This window comes from Orbicella faveolata, unplaced genomic scaffold (genome assembly GCF_042242905.1).
Source record: "Orbicella faveolata isolate gen_17 unplaced genomic scaffold, um_ofav_v1 contig_35, whole genome shotgun sequence".
NCBI lineage: Eukaryota > Metazoa > Cnidaria > Anthozoa > Scleractinia > Merulinidae > Orbicella > Orbicella faveolata.
This window is the reverse complement of record NW_028301564.1, coordinates 4,405,286-4,425,389: the sequence shown is the minus strand read 5'-3', so window position 1 is coordinate 4,425,389 and position 20,104 is coordinate 4,405,286. Positions and strand designations below refer to the sequence as shown.

General features: G+C 37.5%; 1 protein-coding gene across 2 annotated transcripts; it reads left to right on the top strand.

The window, feature by feature from the left end:
- The first annotated feature begins 2,374 nt into the window (after positions 1-2,374).
- Positions 2,375-19,615, top strand: LOC149102700 (uncharacterized). 2 transcript variants are annotated; one of them, XM_089272775.1, is made up of 13 exons: positions 2,375-2,565; positions 9,353-9,428; positions 11,158-11,272; positions 11,659-11,808; positions 11,922-12,069; positions 13,332-13,379; positions 14,174-14,296; positions 14,903-15,025; positions 16,349-16,480; positions 16,861-16,989; positions 18,011-18,133; positions 18,792-18,914; positions 19,389-19,615. In XM_089272775.1, the coding sequence occupies exons 1-13, from the start codon at positions 2,508-2,510 to the stop codon at positions 19,400-19,402; spliced, it is 1,362 nt and encodes a 453-aa protein (XP_089128901.1). In that variant the 5' UTR covers positions 2,375-2,507; the 3' UTR covers positions 19,403-19,615. The 2 variants fall into 2 exon arrangements, with proteins under 2 accessions (XP_089128901.1, XP_089128902.1); XM_089272776.1 differs by lacking the exon at positions 18,011-18,133.
- The last annotated feature ends 489 nt before the right edge of the window (positions 19,616-20,104 follow it).

Below are 20,104 nucleotides of genomic sequence, written 5' to 3'. Positions count from 1 at the left end.
GGAAAATAGAGAATGAAAAATTGATCTGTGGCATGATGAATGAAAATGAGCAATCTCATTAGTTCCATCAGAATTTTTTTTTTTCAATGTGGTCTTCTTCAATGGATTTATTTTACAAGTGTTATTTTCACCAGTTTGCTTCTTAAATCGAGCGCTTATGAACTCATTTTGGGAACATGCTTTATTGAAATATTGTTACGAGAGGAAACAATAAACTGTATGGAGGCGCCTCCCTTGGTGTCACAATTTTACTGTTGAATTGGGTGCTTAACTTCTCCGTACATGATTTTCAAGCAGCCACGAATTCAGGTTTATCTACAAAGTCGTAAAAAGAACCATTATAAATGAAAAATAAAGTATCTATTCGTTTGTCAATGTTTATTTTCATGTGAGGTTGCAGAAAAAAGGACTAACATATCTTCGAAACTCTTGCGAGTTCAATAATATTTATAACTTATATTAACCAGTGCAAATGTTCAAAGAGGAACAACTTTTGGAGAATTTGTAACAAAGGGAGCATTCAACTGCCATGTTATTAATGACGGCTTGTAAATCTGAAGCAAGAAAACTGTGTTCAAGATTGAACTTATTACACAAATGTTTAGTGAGGAAATTACGCTCGTTTCAAAATGTAAGCAATGACTACACGAACGTGATGGATTGCACGAGCTATTCACAGGTGTTCAACGAAAAATAGTGATGACTGTTTCTCATGGAAAGACAAAAAATGATAAAACTAAACAATTTAGAAAAATAATAGGAAATCATGATGTAGTTGAACTAAAACCGCTTAAAGTTACATTTGCAAAAAAAAATGTAGCTAAACGTTTTCAGCTTTCACCTTTAAAGTGGTACTATGACGAAAATCGCATCTCTCCTATCTAAGCCATTTTAAAACATAAACAAGTACTCTGTATGAGAAGAAAAATGCCGCTTACTATTTTCAAATGTCTCTTTTCGTTCCTGAGATATTCAAGTTTTTAAAATATGCAAATTAGCCAAATGATGACGTCATACACTCAATCAAATTTTGATCAAATATGATAAAGAAAGATATCGCGGCCAATTTGTATCAGAAATGTTTGATTCTTTGCAGTAAGACTCTACTAAATATGCTTTACAAAACGAGCTTAACAGTTTTGTTACCATGGCAACATACTGGGTTCCAGACCTCCCCAATATTTCAGGCTTTTCTGGCCACCTTTGGCGATCCATTTTGATATTTGCTAATGGTGTCTCATATGCACTATCAAGCACGTATATAAATATGTTAGCTTAAGTTTGTGGCCTTGTTTAATGTTTTCCAAGCTGAAAATCACTAACATATTGAAATCAAGTGGGTGGGGACTGGAAACGAGTGAGTTTCTTCCTCTTTGACGTCTTATGCTTGCCACTATCAGCATCGGCCTCCGTTCGTATTGCTGGGTTGTTGCCAACGTCTATTAATTGTTCAAGTAAATCCACGTGCTTCCTAGGACCATCAAAAATATAAACACACGGTATTTCCATACCAAGGCCTCCACCCCGATTAACTGCGCTTCCACATACTTCAACTGATCCTCGATTAGTAGGCTTTGAAATAAAATGGGTGACTATACCAGTGCGGTTTTTGGTGTTTGCGAGGTGATATGGAATGTGGCCGATAACTCGACTTTCCTTTAGCACGGCGACTGCGTTTTTGTCCTCACCATTTTCCGGTTCTGGTTGCAAACGCAAAATTTCACCGAGAGTGATACAGTTAATGATTTGTAATTTACAGTACAATTAAAACGTTTTGTCGCCGTACAAGTGTCGGCCTTAGTGTTTGTATCGATAAAACACGTGTCCCTGACTTTTTTCCGAGGACCCCGGTTAATACGGACACCCCGTTAATACGGACATTTTGGCATGTCCCCTTGGTGTCCGTATTAACGGGGTTCCACTGTACCACTTTAAAAAGTATTAATGACACTGCTAATTGTTAGTGAAACCTATATCAATATACATTTTCTTTAACTGAAACCGAAAAGATATATTCTATCGTTTCATTAAGAAGAAGCAAATTCGGATTATTGTCGTTTGATAACAAAGCCAGTTTAAATTGCAGGCAGTTGACGAGGACTATACATTTGGAATATTCCGTTCAGTCTAAAAGGTGCATTCGTGTAAACGCTGACAACATGACACTTGACAGACAGTGAAGATTTTAGATTGTTAATCATGGCGTCATAAGGTTCATTTATGTTTGATTAGTTGTTTAAGCTGTCTAAATATCCAAAACACTAGTTGGAGGCGTTTCTTAATAAAGTTTGTTCAACTGCGCTCAAACAAAACAATTGTGATATTATCGGGCGTTCTTTCCTTGCTGATTAGAATAAATGAATGTTAATGAGTTTGTCATTAGAATCTTTTGCAAGTCATTCTTTGGGGAAATTGAGCTTTTATTGTAGTTACCTTCACATTTCGCTTGCAGCCCAAAACTTGAAAGTGCCTTTAAAAAGCAAGTTTTTACAAAGGGCTGAAAAAACATGATTGTTCGTCCATGTCTTCTCCTGCTTGGTGTTGCTGTTGTGAGTTGGGCCTTAGGTAAGTGTTGGAATTATATTACAAGAAATGGAACGTTATACATTATTCTTCAACTTGTGAGCAATATTTGTTTTTTGTGAGAACAAAATCGGTCCTCTTCAGTTTAGATCGTACTTAAAGCAGTACCTTAACGCGTGTATTAAAAGCTTCGCAATACACCGATTCCAGAAAAAAACCGGAAGTTGCACCGAAACGAGGCTTAATAGCCCTCGCGGTAAATATTCAAAGCAACATGGCGAACGAAGAAGGGAGGTCAATCTCTCTTCTGATGATATTCCCGGCGTCAGTGTGAGCGAAGAACAGATTGAAAAATTGACACTTAGCCAATTGAAATTCTGGCTTAAAAGTTGCCGTATAAATTAAAGTGGCAAAATAAAGAAACTTTTGGAAAGATATATTTGTCATCCTTCGATTTTCTCGGTCTCTAATATGCGAAAAAAACAACATGTTCTCACCATTTTTATTGCCTGAAAGAACTTTATTCATGGTCGGTTTAGGAAAAAGAATCTGAATGAAATGAAAATTTTAAAAATCTACGACCCTGACCCGAACAATAGCTTTACTAAAGCTAAAGTAGCTTAAAGTAGTAAAACTGATGAAGCAAGAGCTCGAAAGAACGTACGGAACTAAATTTAAAAATTGTTCCGAATATCGGGAATATTGCAACAGAACATCCAAACGTAAACAAATTTCCTAAGGCTGATTCATTTTTCGCTGACGACTTCAGTCTTCTCAAGTTAGAGAACATCCGATCTCTCTTCATGAATTAACAATCGGTGCGAGAGAATAAGACAAATCCTTGAGTTCAAAAGATGCTAATCAGAGTATCAAACAAGACCACGATCTACTCGCCAAGAATGGTACAAACAAGGGTTCGGTACGGTGATAGCATCAATGCGTTACAGGGTAGGACGCAATCACAAAGCTGATTCATTGGTGAAATCACCAATAAAATTATCAAAGAAGTGTAACAAAGACTATCAGCCACATGCCATGAAAGATGGCCTTGAATATTAGCAAAAAGTAATGGACAAGTACATTGAAATAATGCATCAACAGGGATAGACGAAGGTACAACTAACAAAATGCTTTTTTTTTGTGCAAGAGAAAAGGGAAATTTTGGGGGGTCCCCAGCTGAGCTGGTTAGAGACCCAGGTAAGAGCAATCTCCATGAAATCATTGAAGCCAAGAATGTCATTGTTATGGATGGTGAGACCCTGAAAGATTGCCTAATAAAATCAATATGCATAATGTTTGATACTGGTAAACAAGAGTCATATTTACTTCAGTTTATGAAGTGCAATGTACAACAACTACTCTTTGTTGTGAACAGACTTGGAATGTCCTGGCTATAAATTGGAAGTAACTGAGAATTTTTAATGAGCAAATTGCCTTGGACATAGAATAGTGGAAGGAGATGCTAAAGAATATTGAACAATTTATGATACATATATCATATATGAACTGGCTTACCTAATGCTTAGAGATGGCCTTACAAGATCTGATTATTGCTAAAGCCAGAATAAATAATGTATATCAAAGTTCCAATAAGTTTGTCCAGCATTTAATATGAGAGAATTCAGCTACTTCTAGTTTTTCTCTGGTAATGTTGAGTGAATATTTCAAAATAGCTCAAAACAATTGGGAATCTATAAGATCATACAATGTAGGAAATTCTCAATGAGGTCAAATTCAATCATACTTTTATGTTATTAGCAAATTATACACCAGACCATGTGTCCTTCTATGTTACACCCTGTGCCAGAAATAAAACATGAAGCCACATAATGCACAATTTCAGTACGGTGGAAATCACCAAATATTTAATTGCCACTGATGAACAATATCATGTACTCTGTTTACATTCACTACCAAATGACAAATTAAACATTAGGTGTCAGGAATTATTAGATAACTAATTTTCTGCCAGTTTACAAGCAAATAGCTCACTATCCAGGGTTGATTAACAACTCTACACAACCTTAATGGAGTTACACCATGAAATATATGCCATCCATTTATTCTCCTAATAGCCATTTCAGCTTGTATTCTTACATTTGCAGTTCTGGTTCATGGTTGAAAAACAGTCTTCCTTAGAAAATAAGTAAAATTATCGTCAGCTCTGGTTTACTTGGTCGCATAGAAGGGATGAAGATTATAACCTTCTTTCTTGCCAGTAAATGCTGTCTGTCAAATCCTTGACATTAGGGAAATTCCTAAAAGGCCTTAAAATGTGTTGTCAGACTTTTATTAGTTTACTCTGCTTCTCCAGGTCTTGGGTGTCTGACCTTTTATCTCCCTGCAGTCTATTCTGCACTTAATGTTTTCAAATTCAGCCTAAAAAACTTCAGGTAAATAAATAATGGGTAGGCTCCCAAACATCAAATACGGGAAATTAGCCCATGCAATAATTTATCTGACACTACTAGTTCTGAAATATTAAACCTAAAATTCAAATTCAAAATTCATCAATGGCTGTATTTAAATCACTAATGTCCTTCCACATTCAACATTGTTTTTGGGAAACATTTTTTGTTTACCTCAGAGGCATGAAAACTGATTAATTCCTAAGTTGATTGAAGCTGATGGGTATTCACACCTGTATTCACTACTAGCTTCTTTGCCAGACTCAGATGCCTCGCACCTTTTCGCTCTACACAGAGCTCGAGATTCCTCATCAACTTTTGTGCAGGGAAAACCGAGGGTACGGCTCCCGGTTTCAATAAGTGTACTCAGTTTAAAATCACTTGGCAAGAAGTGCTCGGAACAACAGAGTATATTTCCTACCGAGGTAAAACAGGCAGCTCCCCTTTTCATAAGTATTTCCCACTTTTTCCTTCTTTGTTTATCTGGCTTGTCGAAGGAAACTCAGTCGTGGAAGTAATAAATCAGCTCGGTTTTTGCTTCGATTATGAGAGTTTGCAGCAGCACAACACTTGTGTCCAACTTTTTTCCTTACCACATTTGCTCCAGACAAGTTGCTCTAACCTACATACATTCGAATTTCTTCGTTCTTCCCCAACATTTCGTCCGCCATTTTGAAAGCTCGACGGCTATTAAGCCTCGATTGCATGCAACTTCCGGTTTTTTTCTGGAATCGGTGTATTGATTTATCTTCTCTGTTTTAGTGCAACCTTCAAAAAACTTGTAATCTTAAGACCGCAAGGACATTATTGTTGATACGCTTCGTGGTTTTTTTTTTTGTTACATCAACTTTTCTGACCTTCCTCTTTGTAACTAAATTGCTTTTTTACTGTCTTTCATGTTAGAAACATAATAATAATCCCTTCCCGGAAGAACCTTTCTGTATCATTAATAACATGATATATTTATTACCGTACGTTACTGAATAAAACAAAAACAAAAGCGATCTCAGAACGTCCTTTCAATTCAAAATACCGTAAATATTAACAGTGAAGATGAAAAAATATATTATATATGATTTAGAAAATTTAAAAGAAGCAAAATTCAAACTAAATTCAGTGGTCAACTGATAGAATAGAGTACATTTTCTAACAATTAAGTTTCCTTTGGGAAGAGAGTTCCGGAAAATGAAACAAGAGCACGTTCTGCAACACGTTGCTGGATAATCTTAACCGTGGCACATTTTATGTTCAAAATGATTTTTTTTCTACGGGGTTTAGTTCAAATTAATCCAACATTTCACCCTTGCTGTCGCTTTCATATATTTTTATTCCTTAAGCCATGCATTAAAGAGAAATCTTACTACAGGCTTTTCTTTGAGGCAAATAACGGTTGGCAATTTTCAGACGGGGAATTGGAAATGATGATGTTGATTTAAATTAGTTTCTTAAGATCAGGAAAAGTCACAATGAAAAACCAATTTACAACACAGGAAAATTGATTTTATCGATTTTTTCTTCTTTTTACCAGCGTGAACACGAAAAAGATAAACTTTTGCAGACTGATCAAAAACAAAATTCGGCCGACAAGAATTCGTAATCGCCTTCACCCTGCTGCAAAATGTATCACCTTTGATTTTAGTTTTCCGCTAGCGCTGTTGCTGAACGAAATACTCCCTTTGCTAAATGATATAATGAGCTTTAATTTCCTAAGGTAAAACATTTAAGCATCTCTGCGCTTTCAAGAAAAGAAACTGATGAGCAACTGTAACGTATCTCCACAGATCATGAAACTTTGTTTTCTACACTAAACGAGAAATATCATTTTTAGCTGTTAGATGAAAAAGACTAGAAACAAAAAGACTCTATTAACAGTTTTGCGTTTGGCTGTTTAATTTTCTATATTGCAAACGAAACAAAAAAAAAAGTATAAAATAACAGCGTAAGAGCAACCGCTAGAGAAATTAATTATACTCAGCGCGAATTTGGAGTAAATACATATATACTGACCAGGTATATAAACTTTTTGTTATCAATCGTACTATCAACAGAGTTTGTCTCATTATGCGTCTCATTTTACGTCCCACAAGGTACAATGACCCAAGAAAATAAGATCAAGGCACACATGTAATTTCTTGAAATAACCGTTTTTCGATCCAAATATTCTTGAAAACACGCTTGATTATTACCAAAATATAACAGATTTTATTCATCAAATTCCACATCAAATTTTGATGCTTTTTGCTCTACAGTTAAATCCAATCTGAATGGAAATTCATCCTAAATGAATCTGATGATTTTCTCTTCAAAGTCTCACTTGGATGCAATTGGTAGCTTATTTTGAGAGCTAAAAGCACTCAGCTCTAAACAATTTGGCGAAATTTTCAAGATCGTGTGCGCGATGGCATCATCTTAATTCGTGGGTCCGTGCTCTTATTGTCATTGAAAAATTGGTCACTACGCTGAGCCTGCTTCAAGAAATTTGACGGCAGGTATTGCAAAACAAATACTATAGACAATCGGCGTACGTAGCTGGATGGTTCACGCCTTAGGAAAGAGGTTGCAACTAAAGCGGCAAAAATAAAATTAAAGTATAGTCGGCAACATTGCGCCCGAGTTGTGCGCAAATTTGCGGATGACTGACCAAAGTTCAACGCCAAACAGTTTATGATTATTCAATATATCAGCTGGTTTCACAGACTTTTTTTTTTTTTTTTTTTTTTTTTTTTTTTACTGTTGCAACAATAACTTTACATTACAATGCAAAAATTAACTGTACTAGTAACAATACAAGTGACTAACATTTCTTCCGATACTTACTCTTCTTAAGTACTAACGTAACCTACGATTTAAAGACACGGCCAAACAATCGAAACATTTCAACACAACATATCCCAACAATGTTGGTTCAGCATTTACAAGCTCCGGCCAAACGATCGCTACATTTGGACGTAAGATATCGCATCGTTGTTGGGCGCAACATGTTGCGCGCGTTTGGCCACTCTGTTGCTACGTGTTTATGCATGCTGGATATTGAAAATTGAACTAGTGCGCATGCTCGGGCGCAACATTGTTGCACGAACCTGGCCATTGAGTACAACATCATGCAACATCCACAAATGTTGCATGAAAAATTTGACCATTTTCAAATTTGAACCAACAACATCCAACATGTCGCAACTAGGTGGCCAAATGCGCGCAAAATGCTGCGCAAAACAATGTTGAGATATGTTGCATTGAAATCTTGCGATCGTTTAGCCGGAGCTTAATTAACAATACTAACGCAACTTGTAATACTAACATTGTTTTCAATTTGTTGATACCTTTCACCACTTACTTATTTATAATAGTGCGTTAACTAACATTACTTTGCTATATTATTTTGGCTAAGCATTAGCATACAGTGATGTTTAAGCAAGGGAAAAAAAAAAATGAAATATCCTATTTGCCCTGGCCTATGCAGAAACTTGCATGTACATAACTACAATAGGTGGCTTTCTGACATATTTATTTGTGATTTATGTTTCTTTATTTTGATTTTATTTGTCGGAATAGCTATAGGGAGGCATCCCGATGGAACTCTTCGTCTTTTCTTGAAGCAGTATATATATAATGTTTTGCTATAATCACGCAGAGGTTTAAGCCGAGACGACGAGCGAAGTTATCAGTCACACCGTATATCATTTCATTTTCATCGAGATTGATCGTATCTCCGTTTTGAAAGTTGCACCAATTAATAGAGAGAGATCAAAAAAGCCGAGCTTTAGAACAGGTGACAAAAAAATAGGTTAACGTTTGTCTTTCGCCACAGAGGTGACAATTATCATGTTTCTTGATTGAATCTTTAAAAAGTGTCGAATTTGTGGGTAGAATGTGGTGAATTATCTTATGTTGGAAAATGGCGAGTCTGGTTTCTTTGGTAACTTTAATTAAACGGAAGACAATAAATGAGATATAAAGCTCAAAAGGCTCTTAGAAGTGTCAAATATTCGCTGGTAATCTAAACGTTTCGGGCTTAGCCCTTCTTCATTCCACGTACTGAAGAAGGGCTAAGCCCGAAACGTTTAGATTACCAGCGAATATTTGACACTTTTAAGAGCCTTTTGAGCCTTATATCTAATTTATCGGCAGTGTCACGCATCTTATGAGTTTTTTGCTCATTCCTACTGAGACTATAAATGAGTTGAATTGTATCCTATTTTATATTGGCTTCTTTCATCCTTCGAATTTACTTTTAACAAATAATTTAGTTGCCGATTTGCAAGAAATTGTATTTAAAGATTTCTTATCCCTCTCAGGACGTTTTTCCAAAGGTGCAGTAACAGTTCCTTTGAGAATACTGACCCACTTTTGAGTGGCTGCGTGGCATAGGCCGTAGTAGTTTAAGAAATTTGTTAGATTTATGTGCTCTGCTTGGGTTTCAGAATGCAACAAGCCGGTTGGTATAGAGGATGGAACAATTCCGGACTCCGCTATCACCAGTAATTCAGAAATTAACAAGTAAGTTGGCCCAGTCTCCAACTCGAAAATTCATTTTCCTTGAATGTCTTCTTGTCTCCATGCCCCGAGCATCGACAATCGGAGTACCACATAAAATCAATAATAATCATGAATTCCAAATTTCATTGTTATTTGACATTGCGATATGTTGGAACCGTCTCAACAACATTTGTCACCGATTGTAGTACTGAAATCATATATGTTTTGATGGTTCTTGTTAGTTGGAGCAATTTTGCCTTATCTGGTCGAAACATCGAACAAGAAATATAAGACTGACATTTTAGCTGTGGCTGACTTACACAAAGGGCAATAGGCAATAGGCAAGCTCGTCAGCATTTGATTTTCCGCAAACACTAAAGAGCTTGATGAAAGTTTGTAATAGGTGGAAGGATACTTTGGATTTCAATAATCGCCCAATTTGCCAATTTCGATCTATTATAAACATTCCTTGGCTCCGAGCCTTAGGGGAATAGAAAAAAGAAAAAAACATCGAGGTTGAAGAATGGATAATTTTAAATCACGGTGTTTTGTTTTATTCCCCTAGGCCTCGGAACCAAGTTAGGAAGTTAATATATCGACCTTGGCCGCCTATTGCAATGTGGTAAAAGCACTAATGAACTGACCCAAACATTAAAATGAGTGTTTAAACTAGGCCTGTCCCGATTGTGCTCGGCAACATTTGATCAACTCTTGGCGTTTGGAGAAACTTTTTGCGGTTTTAGCAACCTAGATTTCGAGCAGGTTTTCCCTTTCTGAGCAGCTATAGTTTTCTGAGCATAATATAGGTTTAGAGCACATATCAAGCACAAAAAAGTCTGCGATTTCAAAGAAAACTGCCATTTGTGCAAATTTCTTATGGCAAGACGCGTACGTCAAATGAGCCATGTGGTTTGTTTCGTTAGACTTAAGAGTGTCCTTACATTTCGCCCATATTTGTGACCAACTCATTTAAGTTAAGTTTGAAGCTATTTTTCTTAACTAGTGTTAGTAATTATTGTGAAAGACGATAAATAAAGCTTTCAATTAACGTTTACATAAAAAAATCACGAAATTTAGATGCAACTTTTGATATTTAGGTAGCAACTTTTTGGATTATTGGCCATTTTTTAGCAACTTTTTGGCATTTCAGTGAGCAGCTTTCCATCATCTTACGATCACAATCGGGACAAGCTTAGTTTAAACCTTCGTCGCGTAAAAAAAATTGTTTGATATATCAAACTGAAAATTTCTTGGGCAAGTAATTACCGCATGCCCGGGGGGACTCCTATATAAAAAGGAAGGGGGTGCTCGTCGGAAATTTTGAAAATAACCCATAAGAAGTACCCAGATCCTGTTTTGTGAGCGTGGCTTGAAATTTTTTTTCAACCCTAAGGTGGTACCAATTCTTTAACAACACATTATCTCTTGTCATATTTTTTTTTTCGGCTCAATACCCTAAAAGGTACCACAAAAGCTCCGGTTTGGGACTTTTGAGGCTGAACACCGTAAGAAGTACCCAAACTTTAACCCCTTTAACCGCTTTTTAACCCCTAAAACGTACGACGAGCCCCTCCATTGTTTCTATATGGGAGTCATCCCCCGGGCCACATGCCTTTTCAATATTCAAAGTGGATACTTTTGCATCTTGGTCAGAGAGCGAAGTGCTTACGTATATACTGATGAGCAATCATTGGAAACAAAGATTCTTCTCGCCTAAGTCGACTGACTGCCATGGATTTCCATATTTCAGGTGGCATAGAGCTTCTGAAGGAAGACTCAATAACTACAAAGGCAAACCAGGCTCAAATGGAGTAGGATGTTGGTGCGCGAACAAAAGAGATAATGTCGCTTATCGATACATACAGGTAATGGAGTGGAAGAAGCACTAGTTTCCAAGGCAACCTTGACACTGATATCCCTATAAGATCAGTGATCAAAGCATTTATATTGATCCTTCGACCGGTCAAGTGAAAACATTGACCTTAAAGGGGCAAGAGATGAGAATAGCTGGTCAAATGTAAGCTTGATCTTCAAAGTTGAAATTTGCAAGATATAATATTAAGTTAAAGATACTAATATTCTAGGAACACAGTTTCCTGCCGTCATACTACCGAACACTTTCTTTCGACATCTCTACATCCCTCAATCTTTTAAACAAAGGTCACTCGCCAATTTTTTATTTATTTATTTATTTATTTATTTATTTATTCATTATTATTACTATTTCTTTTTTTTACTCTTTCTGTTTTAGTTTGACTTGGGCGCCGTGCGCAAAATTGGAAAAATTACCACCCAGGGTCGAAACTCGTCATCTTACCAATACGTCTCAACGTACAGTATCGCTCACAGTAAGCGTGGCGTGATATTCACGGGAGTATTTGATGTTCAACTCAACAATAAGGTAAGTTTATTTAAAAATTAAATTCGTGTACTGAGAATCGTTAAGTATCGGCTTCGGAAGCATTTTTGATAGCGACTTCATAATTAATATTTTTTGTGCGTGTGGTACCAAAGATATTTACTGGGAACACAGACCAGAACACACCTGTGAGCAATGATCTACCCAGCCCTGGCAGGTACCTTGAAGCTAGATACATCAGAGTACTTCCCCACGAGTTCCGAGCCGATATGTGCATGCGTTTTGAATTTTACGAATGCGTGGGTAAGTTGATGGCTTCGTTGTTATTTTCTTTTTAAGTTATTTACTCCCCTACTTTCTCTGGTTAAGGTGATTGGAAATAGTTTCCAGCACTTCCCATCACGTGCATTTTAATGGGTCACTGAGTCACTCGATAATTGAGGCACCGACACAGTATGTCTAGCTGTACCTGAGCGCTCGTCAGTCGGCTTTTCTGTCAATCATTCACTGTCTTTATGCATATCTGTCAATGAAAGAGCGCAATCCCAGTTAATTACTGCATTCTATGGTCAGTTTGTTCCTTGGTAGCTTGTTTTCATTGATTGTTTGTTTGATTATACACCGTTCTGCATGCTTTTTGCGTTTCTTAATTGTTTTTTTGTTTCTTTTTTTTTTCTTTTCGCCCTTTAATACAGCCACTCAACCCCCAGTGGGCAAGTAATATATAAAATACGAGAGACCGTGTTTGAGCACATTTCCAAACACTGGGAAGAGAGTTAAAAATGCGACGCTTACTGAAGTAGTTTTGGAAGTGTGGTCAAATACCATCTCTCTTGTTTAACACTAAAGCTAAAGTGAAAACGACTTTAGCATTAGCCCAGTTACTAGTTTGTTGGCATTTTATTTCCCGTTTTGGTAAATTCGAAATACACGAATAACTGTTAAGCCTTCAATGGTATTGTACTAGCTCATTTACTTGCCTTTGTGTATCTAGTAAGACATTTCCTTGAAGTGTCCTGATCTGTTTGACAGATAAAGCGCTGACAGCCCAGTTCTCTCCACTACACGCAATAGGCCCTTTGCACGATCCGGTCACATGGTACCGAATAAATTATGCTGGGACGCAAGTTACACAGTGGGACTTCCAAAACAAAGGAACTCGTACCAGTCCAGCCCGACTTTCCTTTGTTTTAGAGGTCCCACTGTGTAACTTGCGTCCCAACATAATTTATTCTGTACCATGTGACCGGATCGTGCAAAGGGCCTATTACAGGAGTTGCATTCCATTTTACCGAGTCTTGGATATAGTCTTAAAGATAACTATCAAGATTCTCTGCAGGCACGTCTCACAGATGAAACTGGCATTAATTTTTCAGGGATGGTTGCGACGTAGATGCAATTAGAAGACATAATAATGAAATACAAATTGCAACTCAGTTGAACTACTTTATAGAGAGCATTCATTGTTTTAAAAGACTTTGGGTATAATAAAGTGTCTGATTGATTGAAGGCGAAAAATCATGATGGTTTTATTTCATTTTTGTTGTTGCTGTTGTTATTCTCAGTCTGTTCGGCCGGGTACCGCCTAGGATCGGATGGGAAGACCTGTGAAGGTACTGCATCATTTAACTCAGACTGCATTTTTTTCTAACGACATTTTCATTTCGTGAAATTGACGATTCATCGCAAGAGCAACACATCAAAAGACACTTAAAGGTACTCTTTGGAGGTGTTGGAGCTGAAACGGACGTTTGTGTTTTCAACTGAGGAGAGCAAAATAGGTCAACGAAATTTCAACTGAGGGGGTCGCCAGTTATTCATAAATGTGATAAGTTAAACAAACTACGATCACAACGCTGTAACATTTTTCGCAAAAAAGGCTTACCCGATTCTGCACCGCAGCAGTAACAGGTTAATGTAATAAAATGTGTGCTTTGGGGGTAAAAAATTATTACTAAATTATTACTAATTAGTATTAGTTTTTTTTGCCCTTCGTTGGAAATAGAATTTTCCGTACTTCTATGACTAAACACGAGTGCAGAAGCGCAGTGGGAACACGAGCCGAGTTTCTCCCAAACCTTCAAGATTGTTTCTACATCTCGATAGTTACACGAAGAAAATGTTTTCTATTTCTTTTAGAAAACACTGGGAGAAAAAGGAAGAAAAACCACTTTTTTAAATTTATTGATTCTCTTTGCTTGTGCCTTCATTGCGGCAAACCTCCTGCCAATTTTCTCTGGAGTGGAATGCACTAAACATGCAAACAGATGTCTTTTAAGGGGATTGCTCCGTTTCTTTACAACAATAAATGAAGGGATATCGATAGAATAGTTTGACATTTCAAGTGTAAACTTGTGAGCTAAGCATGCTTAATTAACTTGTTAGTCCATCTTACTGTACTTTTAAGATATCAACGAATGCTTAGTGAATGACGGTGAATGCAGTCAGCTTTGTATTAACTCGGATGGAAGTTTCGAATGTGGATGTAATAGCGGCTACCGACTGAAGAGTGATAAAAAGAGCTGCGAAGGTTAGCAACTAAAATATTTTACAGCTGCAGTTATTCAGTGCTTCCGGACACAAATATCTTATAACCCTGTATAACCGTTATTCTAACCGATCGATTTCAGAGATCATGGCTGTTTACCTTTTACCCAAAAGAACAGAAATATCGGTCAGACTGTGAATGGCAAGACAATTTTGGCTCGAACGACCATTAGATTTTCGAAATAAACGGAACGTTTGAAAGGTAGTCCAAGATTTCCAACCAGAATTTCCGAGCACAAACTGTGCTTTCAATTTGCAATTCTCTACCGCCCTCTTGGAATTATAATCAGGTCGAACTCGTTCTAGTCTCTACCACAGCGTATCATATGATAGGCGTTCCTAGGAAGAATTTCTAGGAAGCCCCCTTCAGTCCTTTTTTTCATTCAATATTGTTCTTTTTTCACTGTTTGTCTTGTTGTTTGCCTTTTTGAAGATAATCATAAATTAAAATAAAATAGAAATAAATAATAACAATGTTGGTCAGAGATAACGTAACACAACGCCTTCAGTTTGATTTGGCTTGGTTATTGTTATTCGACGAACAGCTAGTGAAATTTTTATTTTTCTACGCGTCGAAAATGTCTTTAAGATATCAACGAATGTCAAGAAAACACCGATGGATGCTCTCAGCTTTGCGTTAACAGTGACGGAAGTTTCACGTGTGGATGCAACAGCGGTTACAGGCTGAAAAGTGACCAGAAGACTTGTGAAGGTGAGTAGTCAAAGTAATCCAAAAAACGGATAATGAACTTGTCTATCACAAATTAAAAGACATTTTACTATTGGCGTCTGTTTTTGGGACATCGCAATTAACTTGGTTGTCAGCTTACGGTTGATGTAGGAGGATAGTAGAGGGTTACCTGTAAGTACAAAGCTGGGTTTAAGGGTCCATTAACCGATTCATGCGCGCGCTCGCGCGCGTTGCTAAGGAGGTGAAATTTCACTTCCGGTTACTTACGTCAGCCTGGGCGCGGAAAATAATAACAACTCAAAAACTTGCAAATTCGCTTACATTTTAGAAGTTTTTCTTTGTGTTTCACAAAATACAAAGCAAAAAAAAAGTACAAGCAAAGACAAAATAAGGGAAAGACAAATAAACAAGAGCAACAGAAAGAGAAAAACTAACTCTGTGTGGCTTTGTATGATCTTACCGAAGTGCGCTGGTAGTGTAAATTGCGCACGCGCTGATAGGGTAACTTCCAATATCTATCGGGCGCACTTCCGGTTTCTTTAAATGCTAAAGGAAACGCAGTTTTTCATGAAATCCGGCCTTTTTCGACGAATTTCGATTAAAACCAATGTTGGAAACATAGCTATGCATTCCTTTTTCGAAAACATGCTTTTTTCAGAGAATTACGAATTTTTCAATATTTTTTGAAATGCTTTCAAAATCTGACCTTTTAGAAATGAAACAAAATCGATGCATAGCGTAATGAGGATTTAAATTAAAATATTAAATCAATGAAAAAAATCCCGATAAAGTAATTTGCCTAGGAGCCTTTGCATTTTTTCTGTATTAGTCACATGACCATGGGCGTGGCCTGATGACGTCATCACTAGTGTTACTGATCGGGGAAAAGTTAAAACCCATGAAATAACTCTGAACTAACTAAAAATGATGAGGTTATATGAGAATAAATTTTCCTTAGCAACGGCTCGAAAAGATCGGTTAATGGGCCCTTAAGACACCCCTTGGTTAAACTCTATAGTGAAATGAGTTGATAAACTTGCACCTCATTCACTTAGAAACTTATCACAGAGTATGTAAACTTGAATAAGCCGTTCCGAAATCATTACAACAAAGATGGTCTGCATGAGGGTGCTGGAATCTCGGACCTCGGTTATTAGATAAGTCTGGGGGCAATTTCTCTGCTATCAGTTAAATTTCAGCCCATTTCTCAGATATCAGTAAATGCTGCAGCCCTCGGATCTCATTTATCAGCAGGCAAGCGCTTCAGCTCTATGCCATACAATAGGTAGACCCTCTAAGACGCTGTACATGGTAGCCATTTATCGGGAAGTGTTTATTCCCTAGATATCGACGAATGTTCAGAGGGTATAGATCAATGTGACAAGTCAACCACCACCTGCAGCAACTCAGTAGGAGGTTACTCTTGTCCATGCCGCTCTGGTTATAAAGCATCCTCGAATCCATATAAGTGCAACGGTAAATTCATTATTACTTTTTATATTTAGGTAAGCTAAGGCAGCCGTCGTCAGCCAGATCCTGGCCAGCTTACTGAAAGCCATTGAAGACCACCTTAAGTCGTCACCATCTCTCCCCGGCATACAGAGCACCACACAGGGCTTCCGGAAATACTACCCCTCCACTTTTCTTCTTTCATCCCATCCATTTCAGATCCCCCTCTCACTTTTAATACTATTTCTTTTAACTTTTTCTCCTTTCTATTGTTCCTCTGCAATTGGGAACCTTACCTGGTCTTTTGATCCACGCGTGGCCTTTGAATCATCGCCTCTAAGAGTCTTTTACAAGACTTCCCAAATTAAAGCGAACCAATTACTTTTACTGTTAACTGTGATTGATAGATATCGACGAATGCAGCGCAGGCACTCAACAATGTGATCTATTCTCCACTACCTGTTCTAATTCACCTGGAAGTTATTCCTGCAATTGTGAACCTGGATTTGAACAAGACACCCAGTTCAAGTGTAAAGGTACGCATTGATCTCAAAATTAACGCTTATGTGGCAATAGTGTTCGTTTTGACTTAATTTAATAAAGCAAACTACTTGCCATAGGACAGTCATATTTTCGTATAAATCACTATCCCTGAATATGTCTTCAAAAGAAAAAGAGATCTATATTTTGGTGAGATATCAGCTTTGTAAGATTTGACTATTAAATCATTACATTTCTTGCATCTGGGAATCTTTTTCCAATTTTTTGAATACATTTTTGTTTTGATTTGACATTTCTAAACTGAAATTGATCCAAGATGATGAACATTTCGAAAAGTGGCATCCTTTAGATCCTTTACATGAAGTGACATTTCGAAATGTAATATCATTTACATGAAGTGACATCCTTTTAATGAAATTACATGAAAGCATAATTGACACGTGATTTTCACTAAAGTGTACAAGTCATAATCATTCTCATAATCCATCAAATATTATCGCTCCTGCGCGATAGGTCTAATTGCGTCTTGTGACTGAATATTCCCCAGTTTTTGCTGAAGAATACCCGAGTGATGTTCCCCAATTTTCAAAACCGTGCGTGTTGCGAAAAATATTTGAAGGATAATGAACACCATAGCCTCCATTTGTCCTTGAATATTATCTGTTCGCTTCTCGGAACAGATAATGTCTGCGGACAAATATCCGTGCATATGTTCGTGCCAAATGGTGGCTATTGTTTATATAGCCTTCTACGGCCAAATTGGAGTTGTCATCAACTACTTCTAAGTCTGACGACATTCAAATACTTTCCAGAAATTGATGAAGTTACTTGCTTTGGTACGACCTCATACTACACAGCAAACGATAACTAATGTAAAGTCTGACGTTCTTATAATTAACTCAAGACTAACCCAAGAAAATCCTAGTTGACGGTGTTCATGTAACCCCAGCCATTATTTATCGGCCTTTGTTTGTTTTGTTTTGTTGTTTTTTTCCCCTCGACTTTTTTGTTTGTTTATTTATATATCTATATATATTTTTTTTGTCTGAACAAAAGATATCAATGAATGCTTGGACAATAATGGTGGATGCAGCCACGGTTGTCAGAATTTGAATGCTTCCTATATCTGCACATGTCCTTCTGGCTACGAACTCGACGGCAACAAAACAAATTGCGTTGGTGAGAACTCCATTTTACACGTTTATTTCTTTTCTAAAGTAGGCGTTACTGAAAAACTTCAATAGGAATAATGAAATTGTAGTTGTCCAACGTTTCGATGTTGCTGACATCTTTGCCAAGGTAAGAATATACAGTTTTATCGTGGTGTGAATACAAATTATTGGAACAAATATAATATACGTTTGCTTGTGATCTCAGGTAAATAGTTTTGCGAGGATAGAGTCATTTTGCAAATTCAAGATGTTGAGCAAACTTTGAACGGCCAAGCTGACTCTATCCGCGCAATACTATTTACGTGAGACAAGCAAATGTCTATTATATTTGTTCCACTAATTTATATTCACACCGCGATAAAATTGTCCTATATTTTTACCTTGGTAATGATGTCAGCAACATCGAAACGTCGTCGTTATTGATTTTGTTGATTTGTTTGTTTGTTTATTTGTTCTGGTGCTGTTGTTTTTATTTCTTTTGAGAGTCAGGGAGTCAGAGAGTCAGGGCCGTAGCCAACCAAGGCACTTGCCACAGTCATTTTTTTTTTTTTTCGTTTCCGTTGTTTCTTTTTGAAGAAAGTAAAATGCTCCTCAATATCGAGGAAGATAGCCCTGCTGGCGATATATAAATGAGTAATTTCAAACGTTGTTCTCATTTTAAACAGATAAAAACGAGTGCTCGCTTGCAAACGGTGGATGCCAGCACACGTGTCACAACACCAATGGCAGCTTTCATTGTTCCTGTAACAACGGATTTAAGCTTAATCCCGGCGGCTTGACTTGTTCAGGTAAAACCCTCTGAGATAATGCGTAGAAATTCATTCTTTCTTCCGATGACACGACTCTCGAAATTAACTATCTTTGACAGGGTACGTAGAAAAATGCAGGAAAAAAATAAGAAAACGAGAGAGACTAAATTCGAACGGACAAGGCACGGATGCATGGCGGCCGCGCCAGAACGGTAATGGGCTAAATCATCATCTCGATCATTTTAGAATTCGTTGCTTCATTTTGCTCTTTAAACTATCTTACCTAGGTAATAATGCACTGCGCTTGCAAAGAGTTTGACAAGCCAGCTTGTTCTCACAAAAGTTTGCCACATCTCGTGAATCACGTTTTTGTTTGCCAGTTTACTTCCAAGTACAAAATTCGACATCTCCTGTGTTAGAAGATAAAGACAATGTTTTTCCGGCCCTTTATTGCCTTCTTCGTGTATTTCAGATGTGACACATCACAATACTTGTCACTTTCTCGCATTTCAGCTTTGGATGCTTGAAGCATGGCAGCTTATCAAGCTGACAACAAGAGATCATCCATCTCTTGTATGAGCACAGGCGGCCCAGACGTTGTATACGATAAATACGTGACATTATGCTGTTGGCGATTACGTTACAATTTTAGCCGTTTATAACACAATGTATGAGAATGCTTCGAAAATTACTCTAAATGCTACGTGTAGAAAAAAATTTGAATAAAATGGCTTACCTTATGTTTGCATTGCGTTGTTTTAATGTCTCTGGGTTCCTGGAGGTGGTTTAGAGCCATTTAGGCGAGTTTTACTTTCTGGCGGTTGGCTTCCCCTAAAGAGAAACGAAAGGCGGGCGACCCACTGGCCCGACGGTCCGCACTCAAAGCTCTGTAAATTCCACAAAAATGGTCTAATCTCGTCAAAATTGCCTCATGGCAGCCGTCGATAACTCTTCTTCCCATTCGCTTTCTCCCAAGGTTTCAAAGTTTATCTTAACCGCCCGAGAATCGCTGGTTTTCCAGCTCTTGCTTTCCATTTCTGCTCCATCTCCATCCGTAACCGATTATCTTGGCCACAGGATTTGAATTTCTAGCTTAGCGACCGCGCCATCGTGACAAAGTCGCCTCTAACCGTCGAGAGGCACGGGTCATTTTTTGATCATGCAAAGTGCACCGTGCCGCGTTCCCTGGGGATATTTAACCGAAAACGGCGCGAAATTAATCCGGCTGA

Coding starts and splice junctions, on each gene's coding strand:
- LOC149102700 (XM_089272775.1), top strand. CDS start 2,508: ATGATTGTTCGTCCATGTCTTCTCCTGCTTGGTGTTGCTGTTGTGAGT. Junction 11,273..11,658: donor TCGCTTATCGATACATACAG/GTAATGGAGTGG, acceptor TTTCTGTTTTAG/TTTGACTTGGGCGCCGTGCG. Junction 14,297..14,902: donor TGATAAAAAGAGCTGCGAAG/GTTAGCAACTAA, acceptor AATGTCTTTAAG/ATATCAACGAATGTCAAGAA.